This window comes from Rana temporaria, chromosome 5 (assembly GCF_905171775.1).
Source record: "Rana temporaria chromosome 5, aRanTem1.1, whole genome shotgun sequence".
NCBI classification, from domain to species: domain Eukaryota; kingdom Metazoa; phylum Chordata; class Amphibia; order Anura; family Ranidae; genus Rana; species Rana temporaria.
Genome location: NC_053493.1, coordinates 52,525,984 through 52,543,658, shown reverse-complemented (window position 1 = coordinate 52,543,658; position 17,675 = coordinate 52,525,984). Strand labels below are relative to the sequence as shown.

At 40.6% G+C, this 17,675-nt stretch overlaps 1 protein-coding gene across 1 annotated transcript; it reads left to right on the top strand.

Annotated features, from left to right (window-relative positions):
• Positions 1 to 4,272: 4,272 nt before the first annotated feature.
• On the top strand, positions 4,273 to 13,943 carry LOC120941056 (patched domain-containing protein 3-like). The gene is made up of 4 exons (XM_040354294.1): positions 4,273 to 4,995; positions 6,715 to 6,836; positions 10,420 to 10,565; positions 11,864 to 13,943. Exons 1-4 carry the CDS (start codon positions 4,273 to 4,275, stop codon positions 13,711 to 13,713), a joined length of 2,841 nt encoding a protein of 946 aa, XP_040210228.1. The 3' UTR covers positions 13,714 to 13,943.
• Positions 13,944 to 17,675: the final 3,732 nt, after the last annotated feature.

Here is a 17,675-nt window from a genome sequence, read left to right as displayed (position 1 = left end):
GGCTCTATACTGCGCCTGCGCACCGACGTTCGGCTTATTTCGGAAAATCGTGACGCGTTGGATGCGACCGTCAGAAGCCTCTCGGAAGACTGTCAATCAAGAAGGAACGCCCATTCCCGCATCCCATACCCGGAAGTGGCGGAGAAGATGCATCGCGTAAACGGTAAGTACGGATCATATTTTAACACAACTAGCGGATTCCCCTAGACAAAACGAGCATTAATCTAAGGGGAAAAAGTGTAATTTAGGGGTGAACCTCCGCTTTAACCACTTCAGCCCCGGAAGAATTTACCCCCTTCCTGACTTTTTTTTTCTCAGTTTAGGCCAATATATATTCTTATACATATTTTTGGTAAAATAAAAAAAAATGCAATAAGCGTATATTGATTGGTTTGCGCAAAAGTTATAGCGTCTACAAAATAGGGGATAGTTTTATGGCATTTTTATTATTATTATTTTTTTTACTAGTAATGGCGGCGATCTGCGATTTTTATTGGGACTGCGACATTATGGCAGAAACATTGAACACTTTTGACACAATTTTGCGACCATTGTCATTTTTACAGCGATCAGTGCTATAAAAATGCACCGATTACTGTGTAAATGACATTGACAGGGAAGGGGTTAAACACTAGGGGGTGATCAAGGGGTTAAGTGTCCTAGGGCGTGATTCTAACTGTGGGGGGGAGGGGGTGGGCTACCAGTGGCATGACAGAGAGCACTGCTCCAGATCACAAGGAGCAGTAGATCTCTGTTCTGTCACTAGGCAGAACAGGGAAATGCCTTGTTTACATAGGCATCTCCCCGTTCTGCCTCTCAGTGAGACGATTGCAGGCACCCGGCGGACATCGAGTTAAGGGGACCCGCGGGCACGCTCATGGAGCATGGCAGGGGGCGTGCGCACCCGCATGGCGGCAAATTTTAAGCATGGTATAGACACGTTGTTTTGCGCAGCCGTGCCATTCTGCCAACGTATATGTACATGCGGCGGTCGGCAAGTGGTTACTTGAAGTGTTGGGGATCACTTCAATTAAGTGATCTAAAGTGATGGGGAGGTCCTCTGAAGTCTGATAGTTGATGTCAACTGCCTCACCACACACATTGAACACTTAGATATTGGGGGACAGGCGGTGTGTGGTCAGGCAGTTGCCTGAGTAGAAACAAATTCCATATGTTTATCCTGACAATTTGCTTTTATAATCCTCCCTGACAGTTCATGTACTAGTCAGTTTCTTTATTAAAAGGTAGCAATAACAGCCATTACTGCACAGGTTCTCAATACAGCAATATTACATGAAGAATAAACATTTGGATGAATGACACTACAGTGCATTGAAGGACTTGATAATGAGTAATGCCATTCAAGTCAGTGTAAAAAGAAAGAAAATACAGCGCTAAATGTGAACAGTAAAAAAAGCAGCAACTAAAAAGTGAAATACACACAAAATAACAATGGAAGAAACTGTCCAGCGCAGCTAAAGTTTCTTCGATTCAAGTCCCTGCAGAACACCTGAATTGCCGATCTAAGCTTTCTACTGGACATAAGCTATGCCCTCTACTAGTATTTCACTTCATTAAGCATTCCAGTGCATATGAGTAGCCCATAAAGGCCCTGGAATTTGTCTATTAGGCCTCGTACAGACGAGAGGATATCGGCGGACCGTTTCCAGCGGATAAATCCTCTGGCGGATTTGGATCTGATGGCTGTACACACCATCAGATCGAAATCCCCGCGGAATACATCCGCGGTGACGTGGCCGCGCCATCGCTGCGCCATCGCCGCGGTGACGTGCGCGACCCTGGAAGGTAAATACTTCCACGCATGCGTCGAATCATTACGACGCATGCGAGGGATGGGAGCGGACGGACTGATCCGGTGAGTCTGTACAGACGACCGGATCAGTCCGCTGGACTGGATTCCAGCGGATAGATTTCTTGCATGCTAAGAAATTTTTATCCGCTGGGAATCCGTCGGCTGGATTTTTATCCGCCTAAAAATGTCCGCTAGGCCGTACACACGACCGGATCTATCTGCTGGAACTGATCCGCAGATCAATCCCAGCGGATCGATCCGGTCGTGTGTACGGGGCCTTAGATGTCAGAACTTCCTGCATGTAGATCGGGACTTAGGATCAATTTGGATTTAAAGTGTGTAAACCTTTTTTTAAGTTTTGGATATAATTAGAAAGGGTTAGACCTTCCAACAAGTTTTTTTGCTGCTTGTGTCACCATTGTGGAGATTCACCTCTGTGTTTGTACTACTGATCACTGATCACTGTCATTGAGAAAGAAAGTGAGGGAACACTTGTTTCAGGAATCGCTGTATAAGAGAAGAATTACCCTCACTTTTAAAGATGGCACAGGAAGTGAACTGAAATTTCCCCATGGGTACACATACAGAAAATAAATCCTATAGGAGTTTTACACCTTCCTTACTCTATCCAAGAGAAAAAAGGGTGCTGTCAATATGAAGGAAGGGGTTCATATGTCTTCCTATAGTTTGGGCTTCTCCTAGTACCTTCCCCAGGTAGTGATGTTTCTATTTTGCCTAGTGCCTACTCTGGCAGAATTTCATATAAGTAGTGCGTGGAGCTCAACAGGTTTGGCTTTGGCGTGTAGAGCAAGCAGCATCATGCAGTTGTAGGACTTTGGACTCTCTCCTTGGCTTCCCCCTTGTGTGCTTCTCCTCAAGAGGTTTCCCTGAAATGCACCCCTGACCCTAGATCAAGGGAATCATGCCAGTGAAGAAGGGTCAAGTCTGTAGCAACTGTTACTGTGTTGTGTTGCTGCTTGTTAAATCTAATACTGTATAATGAAAGTGGTCCAATCATAATACGCAACAGGTGACCTGACCTGCATCATGTTGGCCCCCCTCTGCATCATTGGAGCCAAAGCCTGCAACCCATGAACCAGAATATAATGTCTTGTGAAGGTTTAACACCCAACCACTAGAGGGGTCGGTGCTGCATTGGACCAGGGCAACATTGTCCTAGGGATTCAGCTCATGATCTGTACACTTGGCAAGCAGAAAGATGTATCTCTGTGGGCAGAAAGATGTATCTCTGTGGGCTCAGGCAAATTCAGTGCTAGAAAACAGCACAGGACAGCCCTGTACTTTTGCAGCCCCCTAGCAAAGCAGTGACGGAGTGTTACCACTAGGGAAATCTTACATACACATACACTTTAAGTTGAGGCCCTGTATAAAGCCTGGGGCAGCTTTGATTGGTGCTTCAGAAGTTCAGACTATGAGACAATGAGACAGTGCACGTATTTTACAAGATGTATTGATTCCACAAACTTTTTCTTCCAAATTAAATTAATCAAAACTGAACTAATATTAGTTTTGAATGTTGGAGGACTGACCAATCCAGTAGCATCTTATATCTTGCAGAGTATCCAGTAATAAGATCTCTAAACCTGAGTTCCCAGCTTTACCCACCTAATCTGGCCATTGTCCTATGTTTGATGTTTTGTTAAATATGTTTTCTATGTGTCATGTACATTGTACGATAATACAATTTGAGTATAATTACAGCGTCAAACAGAATCTTAGCCAAATATGTGTATGTATGAAATTGATATTTACTAAGATCAGTTCTTGATTAAATAAAATGCAATATATATTGTTTCAATAAAAACTTGTTTTTTTAAATCTTATTTCATGCTTAAATAATACTTATACCATGGTGGTCTAAGGCCTGTTGGGCTACTGCAGGGCCTCAGGATAGTCATGCTATCCATCTCTCCCTCCACCAGCTCCCTCCTTCCCTCCTTCCCTCCATTGTTTTTAATTAGATTGCTCCTTTCTTTGTCCTCCATTTCTTCTCCAACACCACACTGCTTTTTATATACCCTCAAACACTGTAACCCAACCCAATACATTACATTTTGTTCTTGGATTTAAGAAGTACAGTATATTGTCCAATTGACTTGTACTAAGAAGAAGCATTGTAACACTGATACTGGAAATCAGGTATATTTGTCTATGGTAGGTGGCAAGTTGGAAATGTTCCAGTGCCCTGAGTCGATAATATATTCCATTAAATTAAACCACTTACATGTCTTGACACAATGAATAATTGTATTTACTAATGTGAACATCATCATCAGGCTAATTAACCATTACTAACAGATGTGTACTTTAGGGGCATATCAGATATATAAATACAGGATTACTGAATATAAACATTAGAATATAAGAAATGCTTCTCTAGAACAGACTTAGTCATTTAAAAGGCACTAAACCTTTTCTTTTTTTTAAATGAACTAAAAATGAGGGGCTGCCATGCAGACTGCTTAGAGAGACCCCTTTCCCAGGGATTCCGAACACTGGGCAAACTTATTGCCAAAAAACCCTGGTATTTTGTTATTACTCCCTTAATACTTTCTGTTGGATTGGGAATTGGGTTGTGTTTTCTGGAGCAGAGGCAAATTAATAAACTTGAAGAGTTATTCACTCCAGGAGGAGGAATTGCAAAGAGTCAAAGAGAATTTATCAGAATAAATTTTCCTACGAATGACTCGGGGCAGTTTTCACCACAAAGACTTTACACACCGGGCACTTTTGCATCTCTTATAATTGTAAGCGCATCAGATAATATCCTAATCACAAGTGTCTTCAAGGAACTTCAAAAGCTTGATATGGCTGTGAAAAACTTGACCTCAAAGTCTGGAGTTAATTTCAACCAACTGTGTGCCCAAGTCAATGGCTCCACCTGTGTCTCAGCCAACCCAATACTCAACCTAATGCAAAATAACACTAAAGATGTCCTGTTGACTTACCCTCAGCTCCAGAATGGTGCATTTGTGGCACTGTACATTGGTGGCGTAATGCTGGATCCAAACAATGTTCTATTGAAGGCCAAGGCCCTGCGATTCCTGTATTACCTGAGAGAGGACAATGGTACAGTTCACCACACCAGCATAGAATGGCTTCATTACTTTATGAACTCCGTCTCTTACCTGATAGACGAATTGCAACTCAGATTTGTAAAGGTATGTTCAAGTATGGCTTTAATGTATGCGTGCAGATATGGGTAATCATAGCTTTTCTCCCAAATTTTGAACAACCACAAACATTGTGAAAACATGATTGTTCTTTTTGAGGTTTTTGTGCTATCTATAAAACTAAGCTGGGTCGTCAATGTAGAATTATAGGATTACATTTTTTTTAGTGTGAAACTTTTTAGTGTGAAACTCTTGCGCTGCTACTTATATAAAACCTCTATACACAAACAACAATAGCCAGCTAATACGTATATGTGCTTCACATAAATGATAAAATCAATAATAAAGTAATCAGTTGGAATATAATGATTTATGTTGACAAATGGGATTGAACTTTCTTACACTATTAGGCTTTAATTTTATTATGTTCTTGCATAACACATTTTATTTTTGGTGCATTGTGTTTAAATGAGAATAGCATGGCGCTGTTAAACATACATATACACGTTATAGGATTACAATTATTTTAGACAAACATTTCCAGATATGCTGACCAACAGGGTATATACTACAAATGAGCTTTATAACAAATACCAAATATTGCTCCAGGTCAGTCTACTCTTGCATCAAACACTGGGTGCATGTCTAGCTGAAAATGAAATACAGTACTCAAATATGATGGATGACTACATTTCAGTAAAATCAACTTTGTATTAATGTAACTTCACAACAGGGGTAAAAGAAAAGGAGTGAGACTTTTAATATGTTTCACCCTAAAGAGTACTCATCTTGTTCTAATGTTGTGTGAATTTCTGAAGTTACATTGATAAATAAGATGATTTCACTGGAGTTGGGGTTATCCATCATATTTAAATAAAATATTGTAACCGCAGATGAGCTGCTTGCGAACTACTAATTTCATAATGACTTAAATCCAATGACTGTTAATTTGTTTATGGTCTGGAAAGATTAAGCAAATCTTTAAACCTTTCTTCTTTTACACCATCTTTACACCAATGATAGCTAACATAGTTGGTCAAGCTGAAAAATACACATCTATTAGGTTACAAAAATATCTAAACCTACTATTGATCCAGAGGAAGACACGTTTGCTCCAACAAGGAAACATTTCCTTCCTTATCCATGGAGGCAATAATGTTAGCTCCTTAGATCAACATTCTGCATTGTTATTCCTTTTAAATAACATGGTCACAATTTTAAGATCATGGTCATTTATTCATTAGCTGGACCACTTTGTAAATATTATGGTGCTCCAAAAGTTGTTGCTACATAATGGATACCAATAATTAGTGCTACAGCCGTTAACACATATCATATTTAATTGGAAAAGGTTTTCCAGTGAGAATACTTACTGGTATTTAAAAAGACTGCCCAGCCTCAGTAATTGGGCAATAAAAACAGGGGGGGGGGGGGATTAAGGCAGATTGTATACCGTGAAGCATACCTCAATTCATTATTGTTTTATATTAGAAAAATTCTAAATAACTGTGCCTCCACAGACCCAGTTAGTGAGCAATGGTTGTTTATTATTATTATTATTATTATTATTATTATTATTATTATTATTATTATTATTATTATACCATGGGGCAAGGTAACATTAATAAAAGTCTTACATGATTGGGTCATACAAGCTAATAAATTATTAGAAGCAAATGATAGGTTTGCCATATTGATGATAGTGCCAACATATATTTAATATTTCCCTAATAAGATGAAAATCAGCTAATATTTGGCTAATCTTAGGTTTACCACTCAACATCTATTTCTCTGCAAGCGGAATTTGAAGGAAGTACAGACAAAGTGATCCCATTGTTTTCAATCACCTATGTTGTGACCATCCTCTTCTCCATTGTATCTTGTGCCAGGTGAGAGAATAAATTAATTCCATATTTACATCTCCAATGTAATACATACTGTATATTTGCTTAGGTCTGGGTGGGAATAATATGGGGAGTATATAATACTAATGCATGGCCAGACCTTGCATATTTATGTGATTATTTAAAGGGGTTGTAAAGGTACATGTTTTTTCACCTTAATGCATTCTATGCATTAAGGTGAAAAAACATCTCAGCATTAGCGCCCCCCCGAGCCCCCGTTTATTTACCTGACCCTTCGAAAAAGTCCCCCGCCGTGAACGTGCAGGCTTCTCGGTCAACTTCTCGGCTCATTCATTGGTTTATTGAAAGCAGCGCAGCTATTGGCTCGCGCGTCTGTCAATCATAACCAATGACGCGGCATGCCGGGGCCGAGTAATACAGTGAGTGGCTATAGCCACCGGCTGCATCACGGGAGCGCGCTCGCAAGAACTTTCCACAATGCGAGAGAGCTTGCATGAAGGTGGAAAGTTCTTGCTGGGGATCCAAGACAGCTGCCGAGGGACCCCAGAAGACCAGGTTTGGGACCACTCTGTGCAAAACGAGCTGCACAGTGGAGATAAGTATAACATATTTGTTATTTTCTTTTTTATTATTCTCTTTAGTGATCCTTTAACAAGCAGATTGGTAGTTTTCCATCATTTACCATAAAACAATAGAAAAAAAAAACAGAAAGCCTTGCTCTTCAACAACATATATGTTTTACCAAGCGGTTCTTGTGCTGAACCTCTGTTAAAAAAATAAAATAAAAATTGTCTAAGGTTGAAATTGTTTACAGTAGATGTAGCCTTATGATATAAATGATATATTAAGGCCCCTTTCAGATGTCCGCTCCGCCTGTCCGTTTTTACAAGTCCGTTAACGGACTTGTAATACAACCCCATGGGATCGCGTCCGTTAGCGGATGGAGCATCCGCTAGCGTCCGCGTCCGTCGGGATCCGCTTTTCCGAACGGAAGAAACCCTATTTTTCTTCCGTTCGGCGGAGCGGAACTGATGCAGACGGACAGACGGTCCGTCTGCATCAGGTTCCCCATAGGGGACAGCGGAGCAGAGACAGGGCGGTCCCTGCACTGTGTGCGGGGACCGCCCTATCCGCAGACAGCTGAGCGGGGATCCCCGCTGAGCCGACGGAGACACACGGAGCGGACCCGGAAACGGTCCGCTCCGTGTGAAAGAGCCCTAAAGAGCCAGCCACATGCAGAAGTATTACAACAATTTGCCACATGAAAAACATGATAAGGTTTGTTCATTACATGTAAATCCCAGTAAAGTATGGTTTCTTAAGAAAAAACATAAGTAAGAAAATCTGAAAAAAGGAGACATGGAGTGGGTATCATGAAATAGATTGTAAGTCTGTGAAAAGCCACCCTGAAAATAATATACAGTACATTGGCAAACACCAGAATACCAAACACAACTAATTACGGATACAATTAGGCAGTGTCATAGATGAGGATAGAGGAAAAACAAATGAATGGCTAAATATGCCTCTAATTTTCTAATGTTCCATTATTTTCTTTAGGAAGCCTGCAAGAACTAAACAATAAAACATTAGTCTTTATGGCATGGGAAATATACACAATTGTTTTTATTGAAGGTACATAAAAGGAGGAGGCCACAAAGCTGCATGGTCATGAGGGCATCTTGGTTAAAGGGGCATATTTCAGTGAGATTTTGGTCTATACATATTCCAGTTCATTGTGCCAATTTCTAGTTAATCTATTGGTCACAATCCTTTCATAGTACATACACTGCAACAATTATTTATGTATTTATTTACAGCCATATGCAGACCACAAATGGTAGTTTTTTTGTAGTTTTGTCCTGCAAAAAAATGAAACTACAAAAATCTCTGGAAATCCAAATCAGAGATTGTCTTCAGTCACTAAACATATAGACTAGTCTACCCTATATACCTATATAAAAGATGGTGTGCTATTCCTTTAAGAGTGAACAGGTCAAAAAATGTAAAATCCATTTAAAAAACAAACAATAAAAAGTGCAACATACTGTATATTAAATACAAATGTACAGATCATACATCAAGGGGTGACATGAATTGCATAAACCAAGTACATAAATACATAAGTCAGGGATCTGATATAAAAGTGCTGTGCTAATGTATTATTATTATTATTATTATTATACAGGTTTTATATAGCGCCAACAGTTGGTGCAGCGCTTAGCAAAATTAAGGTAGATATTACAATTACATTACAATTTGGTACAAGAGGAATCAGAGGGCCCTGCTCATTAGAGCTTACAATCTAAAAAGGGAGGGTCAATTGATACAAAAGGTAATAGTTGTGGCCTGTGGGGGATGAGCTAAAGGAGGAAGTAAAACAGTGTATTAGTTAGAAGCAGGGTGGGTTTCTTTAACTGCTTGCCGACTGCCCACCGTCATATTACGGCGGCAAGTCAGCTCCCCTGCGCGAGAGCCCGTAGCTCTACGTCGGCTCTCGCGCAGGACACTAGGGGCGTGCACGGTCCCCGCTCGCCCCCGACTCCCGTGCGTGTGCCCGGCGGGTGCGATCGCCGCCAGGCACCCACGATTGCTTGTTACAGAGCGGGGACCAGGAGCTGTGTGTGTAAACACACAGCTCCCGGTCCTGTTCATACAATGTATGAACAGAAGATCAGTCATTTCCCCTAGTGAGGCCACCCCCTCTACAGTTAGAACACACCCAGGGAACATACTTAACCCCTTCCCCGTCCCCTAGTGTTAACCCCTTCACTGCCAGTGGCATTTTTATAGTAATCCAATGCATTTTTATAGCACTGATCGCTATAAAAATGCCAATGGTCCCAAAAATGTGTCAAAAGTGTCCGAAGTGTCTGCCATAATGTCGCAGTACTGAAAAAAAAACGCTGATTATCGTCATTACTAGTAAAAAAAAATAATAATAAAAATGCCATAAAAATATCCCCTATTTTGTAAACGCTATAACATTTGCGCAAACCAATCAATAAACGCTTATTGCGATTTTTGTTTTACGAAAAATATGTAGAAGAATACGTATTGACCTAAACTGAGGAAAAAAATATTTTTTTATATATTTTTGGGGGATATTTATTATAGCAAAATTTAAAAATTATTAATTTTTTTAAAACATTTCGCTCTATTTTTGTTTTTAGCGCAAAAACTAAAAACCGCAGAGGTGATCAAATACCACTAAAAGAAAGCTCTATTTGTGGGAAAAAAAGGACGCCAATTTTGTTTGGGAGCCATGTCGCACGACCGCGCAATTGTCAGTTAAAGCGACGCAGTGCCGAATCGCAAAAAGTGCTCTGGTCTTTGGGCAGCAATATGGTCCGGGGGTTAAGTGGTTAAAGAGAAGGGTTTCCAGAGAAGGGTTTTATATTTCAGCTGCTCTTCTCCACACCACCAGGTGCACACACTTCTTGCCAGACAGCAAGACCTCTATATAATAGGAGGTCCAATGTACTCCAATTGATTAAAAAGAAGGCCACTTTCTCAGGGAATTTCTTTATCCACTTAATATGGTGGATTTAAAAGACTATCTATTGTAGTCAAAAGTGTGAAAAACATCTTTATATCTTTATTTCAGCTTGGACAACGTGAGAAATAAAATTTGGCTAACAACACTTGGTGTAATATCACCTGGATTAGCCATGATGGCCAGCTTTGGGCTCCTCTTACTGTGTAAAGTACCTTTTGCAAGAACAGTCGCATATGCACCATTTCTTATACTCGGTAAGTAAAATAAAATAATAAACTGAAGTTCTGTGGGTAAAAAAAAATTCTGCCCTTGAATCCCATAATTCAAACGTTATATTTAGATTTTGAAATTAAATTGTCTATTTTTAATTAGAAAGAAAAATAAAGTCCTGCGAGCTAAAAAAAATATATATTTTTTTTAATTATTGAGGAAATGTGTGATTGTCTGATTATCATTAGTTTTTTTGTTTTTTGTGCATTCAGTGGAGAAGTAAAATGTAATTGCTATTTAGGAATCAAGGATTTAAAATGCTGTGTTGGATTTCATGCACAAAAAAGAATAAAAACATTTTTAATTGGTTGGTGTTTCCGTTGGAACATTGGCCCACAAACAAAAAACAGTTTGTCATATAGGCCAACCTATGAAAAAAGTGGCCAAAAAAGTGGCCAAGACCATACAGCGGTTTAACAGGACAAGTTCCACTCAGAACAGGCTCCGCCATGGTAGACCAAAGAAGTTAAGTGCACGTACTCAGCGTCATGTCCAGAGATTGTCGTTGAGAAATAGATGTATGAGTGCTGCCAGCTTTGCTGCAGAGGTGGAAGGGGTGGAGGGTCAGCCTGTCAGTGCTGAGACCATACGCCACATACTGCATCAAATTGGTCTGCATGGCTGCCATCCCAGAAGGAAGCCTCTTCTAAAGATGATGCACAAGAAAGCCTGCAAACAGTTTGCTGAAGACAAGCAGACTAAGGATATGGCTTACTGGACCCATGTCCTGTGGTCTGATGAGACCAAGATAAACTTATTTGGTTCAGATGGTGTCAAGCATGTGTGGCGGCAACCAGGTGAGGAGTACAAAGACAATTGTGTCTTACCAATAGTCAAGCATGGTGGTGGGAGTGTCATAGTCTGGGACTGCATGAGTGCTGCCAGCACTGGGGAGCTACAGTTCATTGAGGGAACCATGAATGCCAACATGTACTGTGACATACTTAAGCAGAGCATGATCCCATCCCTTCGGAGACTGGGTCGCAGGGCAGTATTTCAACATAACGACCCCAAACACACTTCCAAGACGACAAATGCCTTGCTGCAGATGCTGAGGGTAAAGGTGATGGACTGGCCAAGCATGTCTCCAGACCTAAACCCTATTGAGCATCTGTGGTTTATCCTCAAATGGAAGGTGGAGGAGCACAAAGTCTCTAACATCCAAGAGGGTTAAGGCAGTGCTGGAAAATAATGGTGGCCACGCAAAATATTGATGCTTGTTATATATTGTGTATATATGCAGTGCCTGATGGCGATCATTTTTGTTTGTTTGTTTTTGCAGGAGTTGGAGTAGACAACATGTTCATTATAATATCTTGCTGGAAGCAAACTAAATTGGCAAGTACCCTAGAAGAACGAATGGCTGATACCTATCAAGAGGCAGCTGTGTCCATCACCATTACCACTCTCACCGATGTGCTAGCATTCTACATTGGAATAATGACCCATTTCCCATCCGTTCAATCATTCTGTATCTACACAGGGACTGCTCTGGTTTTCTGTTACATCTACTGCATAACATTCTTTGGAGCTATACTAGCTTTGAATGGAATCCATGAAAATAACAACCGACATTGGTTAGTTTGCATGAAAGTAAGTGACAAGAGGGATAATAAACGGAGCTGGTTGTACAATGCATGTTGTGTTGGAGGAGTCTTGGACTCCTCGCAGGAGAAAGAGACAGAGCATCCTATTACAATCTTCTTTTATAAATACTATGGTCCATTCCTCACCAAGCCTTGGGCTAAGGTATTGGTACTCATTTTATATCTGCTATACCTATCTGCTAGCATTTATGGTTGTATTCAGATTAAAGATGGAATTGATATCCGAGATTTGGCCAAAGCCAACTCTTCCTTAACTCACTTCTATGATACAGAAGCATTATATTTTTCAGAGTATGGCCCAAGGGTTATGGTGGTTGTGACCAGTGAAGCGGATTATTGGGAAATAAACACCCGGGAGGTCATTGAAACCTGCATGCAGAACTTAGAAAAGAGCTGCTATATAGCCAAGGAATATTCCACATCTTGGATGAGAGCCTATATAGAGATGTCTAAGAGAGAAAATATGAACATTAGCACTAAGGAAGATTTCTTGAAAAACTTAGATAAAATGTTTGAAAATGTTTCTGGTTTCGAACAGGATATCAGAATAGAAGGAAATGAAATTAAGGCCTCCAGATTTTTTATCCAGGCTGTCAATGTAATCAATATTGACAATGCCAAAGATATGTTAACCCATTTACGGGACATCACTAATAATTGCAGTTTTAATATAATTGTTTATCACCCATTATTCATTTACCTGGATCAATACATTGTAATAATTCAAAACACAATCCAGAATATCATAGTCGCTACTGTTGTCATGCTTGTAATTTCAGTTTTGTTTATTCCAGATCCCTTGTGCGCCTTATGGGTGACATTTGATATTGCATCAATCATTGCTGGTGTCACAGGGTTTATGGCTTTTTGGAAAGTTAACCTAGATTCCATATCAATGATCAATTTGGTCATTTGCATTGGGTTTTCTGTCGATTTTTCAGCACATATTGTGTATGCATGTGTCTCTAATCGAAAGGGGAATGTCAATGAGAGGATGATTAATGCACTGCGCGTTCTTGGTTACCCCATAGTACAAGGAGTTCTCTCCACAATCCTAGGGATTGCAGCCCTTTCTAGTGCAGAAAGTTATATTTTTAGAACCTTTTTTAAAATCATGTTACTCGTCCTTGCATTCGGTGCCCTTCATGGCCTGCTATTCATCCCTGTGTTCCTGATAGCAGTTGGTGATTGCCAAAAGCAGTGTAGTGATGACGTACATAATGAAAAGCATGGGGACAAAAACGCAAATGATTTCCCCCCTGCATTGATATACAGAGCGCACCCACTGACTTTTGAAAGCCACGAAAGGAAGGCTGAATTCAGTCTGCCAGGCTACACCAGTACTGTGCCAGCTGTACAGGACTGTAAAAACCTGAGCAACAAAAGCTATTGTACGAGTTGGCAAGGAAACATTTACTCTGTAATTCATTTACAGGATAGACAGATAGACAAAGACAATGCTAAAAGAATGGTGGAATACAGAAATAAAATGCTGCAAGTTTACCTGGAGCACAAAAATGATTAGGACTAGCATATGGAAGCCCTGGGCCATATACTATACCTCAGACACTTTTGACTCAAGAGTTCTCATGTCATGGTATTGATACCCTTTCATGGATAATAGCGAAATAAAATAAGTGAAATCCACCTTCGGAACACCACCATTACCCTCTCCCTTCCCTCCATTAGTTCTCATTTCCATTTATTAGTAATTGTCTTTATTTATGTTTAGTTATATCTGTATAATACTACAACTCCTACAACAGTTCAATTATTATTGCATCAATCTGTATTTCAATGCTGTATCTCATTCTTAGTTGTTGTCATCTGGCATACTGTAACTGTTGTAATCTATTACTTTAAAATAAAAAACATTATATGAAAAAAAATTAAAATGATTAGGACTACCACCAGATCCTGGTAGTAGGGGGCCATGATCTGTATTACAAGCCCCATTGGCTCACATCATGACTGTGAGTCATGACTGTGTGTGGGCAGCATACCATCAGATTTTTTACAGGTAATTCTGCACAATAGGTTAGTGCTGTATACTGTATGTATGTGAGCATATATATATATATATATATATATATATATATATATATATAAAAACAGTACATATAATATTTCCTTCTTCCACTAATAAAGAATTTTGTGTGGCACAATAGTTTTCACTTCAAGCACAACATTTTTATATCGAAAAATGGAAAATATTATGAAACTTTACTTACTGTAACAAAAGTAGAAACTGCAAATAAAACAAAAATATAAGCTATGTCTGGACTAAACCTTTATTATGGTAATTCATACTCGGCTTTAGACCTTGTTCATATGGGTGCTGCCTGTCTGCATTCTGTGCTGTACACCCGTTTCCTTTCAGCTGTCAAATTTTGCAGCTGTGTCTTCACTTCCATAGGTTACCTGCATGTAGCTCATTGTGGATGCAAATGCCAATACAAACACTTTCTGCACACAGTACAGGTGCCGGCACCCATCTGCATAAGGCCTTAATCAAAGGCAAATGTGTGGCATGTGAAAATACAAAACACATAAAAAAAGACAAGGCATTAATTGATTTGCAGTTTTCTTCCAATATTGGATGTCAGTAAATGTTTACACCTACTCAATATATTGTGAATATGGAGGAAATGTGTTTCTGGTCATTTCCTCAACCGCTTAGTGACAGAGGATAAAACATTAATGCCTGAATACAATTTTGCAACTTTAACATATTTACAATAAAACTTTACATGTCATCGCAACTACGATGTGTATCCAGGTGGATTAAACTTGTTTTTTTCAGGACAGATTGGGCTTTATTTTTGTGGTAAATAGTAACAGATATATCCAGATTTTTTTATTATGAAAGAAAAACTGGCCCAAAGAAGTAAAAAAAATAAATAAAAATGTAGCTGTATATTTCTTGCTATTACCATAACGTACCACCAAAGAACAATTCAAAATTAATTCTCCTGCAACTGACAATCGCAGCAATAGCACATATGTGTATGCTTGTTGTCGCTTGTACATGGCGTAGGGTCCAGAAACAATACTGCGCATTTTATCCTACCTAATACTAATAAAAACATTGTGTTTTTTTGGAAAAATAAATCCTACCCAAAATATACCTACTCTGACCACTGACCCTTACCTCGACCCCAACACTAATGCTGCCACTGATCTAGATCAAACCTTGATCTAACATTTTCTTTTTAATTTTTATTTTATTATTTATTTATTTTTACAAACTTTTGTTTATTTACACCTACATCTTCACATGGGCAGGCTTCCCAGTGACTAACCACTGTGATAGCCACTGTGATAGCCAACCAGAGGCTAACACAGAGATCAAATGACCTAGGACAGGGAGTCCCAGGTCCCGATTGTTAGTACGAGACTTGGGCTGCTGGTCAGATCCCAGTCTCTTTGCTGGGAACATGCTGTGCGGTGCACTCCCAGCACAAAGACAGATATGTAGATATGCGGCCTCGCATAAAAGACCCACATCAGTGAATCCGCATATCTGTGTACGGTCGGCTAGAAAGCATATCTAGACCCGGAGCTGCGGTGGCTCAACGCGATTGGCACTGCGCTGACAAGCCATTCACCTCTGCAGCTAGGGGTTCGGTTCCCGGTCTCGGCTACATGTGAATTGAGTTTGGTGGTCTCAGCCCGGCTCCCGGTGGGTGTGCTATGCGAGGTAAGCCTGCGCTTAGTACGCCCACCCCCCTCCCACAAAAACCACCACACCTACACACGCACTCGAAATTGGGTTAACACACACGCACTTTGACCACGCGGTCTCTAAAAGAGTGGCGAAGGACTAACGGGGCTGGTTGAGCGGGCTAATCCTCTCACTTCCTTATAGGGAGTCCCTCTGCCCCGTTGGGCTTCAAAGCGGAGCAGGTAGGGCGGGCTGTGTGGGAGGACCCCCTCACACACCCGCCATTGCCACCCAGGGCATGGAGAAAGGTGGCAGATTGCCTCTGGGGGAGGCCTGCCTACTCCCAACTCCTGCAGTCCGGCTCCTCTCTCGAGTACACGCACAAAATACACTTAAAAAAAAAAGAAAGCATATCTAGACCCCAAAACAACAATTTTATATATTGCAGCTTACTAATCCTTAGATGTGGTGACTGCGTTTTTGTCTTTCTCCGGGCTTTAATTTATTTTTTCTATTTTTCTATTTCACCTGGTGATTCTACCAGAACACACTTCCTGTCCTAGTGTAACAACACTCATTCACCCTACTGTATCAGGGCAACAAAACAGAAAAGGATTGCTGGAACCTCCCTTTGTCCTCTATGTTATGAACATGGATGGGCATGTACTTCTCAGAACAAATAATAGCTAATGATACAGCGTGGGCATAAAGCACTGAAGTTATCAGCTGGCAAGAGCAACAGATATTTTTTACACTTATCGAACAGATATAACAAAAAAATGCCTTAAAAGAGAAGTATGGAGTTTTTTCCCCCCCAGAATCATACTTAGGAGGAGGCAGCATCGGTCTCTCTAACACGGTGAACCGAGCGAACAAACACCCAGGGCTTCCTGAGCAGAAAGTTGGTGACTCTAAGTCACCGGCTCTCTGTTTTGCCCCCCCCTCCCTGCTCACTGGTGCTCTGGGCTGTAGAGGGGGCGGGAGAGGCTGAGCCGGTGCCAGTCCAGGTATATTGGCGGATCCCGACTTCATTGTCACAATCTTGACGTCAGCCCACTGTCTGCTGAAAACGGATCACAGGAGTGCAGAACGAACTGCACTCCTGTGATCCACAGGAAAAGTACAGCCAAACAAGCTTTGGCTGTAGTTCTCATTTAATGGTATATTTAAATCGGAGTTCCACCCAAAAGTGGAACTTCTGCTTATCTGATTCCTCAGCCCCCTCCAGTGCCACACTTGGTACCTTTCGAGAGGGGGGGGGGTACCTGTTTTTTACAGGTACCCCTTCCCCACTTCCGGGAGACCAGGTCACAATGAAGTACATCAGCAGATCGGCCCCCCCTCTTGAATGATTAAGCCGAAAGGTACAATCCATCAATTGACTTTATAAAGATTCCTCATCAGTAAACACTTTATTTATCAAGGTTTATGTATTTTATTGAGACATCAGAAAAAAGTTATCACCAACCAACCAGGTTCCAGAACCCCGCAAGGCTACTTTCTTTTAACAAGGTCCATTAAGAAAATCATCTTTCGAGGCCCTGAAATGGTTGGCGATAACTCGCATCTTAAGGTGTGCTGGTAAGGATTCTTTATATTAATTCCCTTTTACAGAAAAATATACATCCATGGGGGTTGTGGTCTTGTAATGGTGGTGTGAAAAACCACTCCTAGCAATATCTCCACTACTTTTCTGCTTTTTCTGACCTCACAACATCTACAGAGCCCTGCCGTGCCTAAATATAGGAAACAATCTGAGATTGACCCAGTGCCTTGGGGATCAGTTCTGAACCAATACTTTGGATCCCAACATGCCTTTCTCT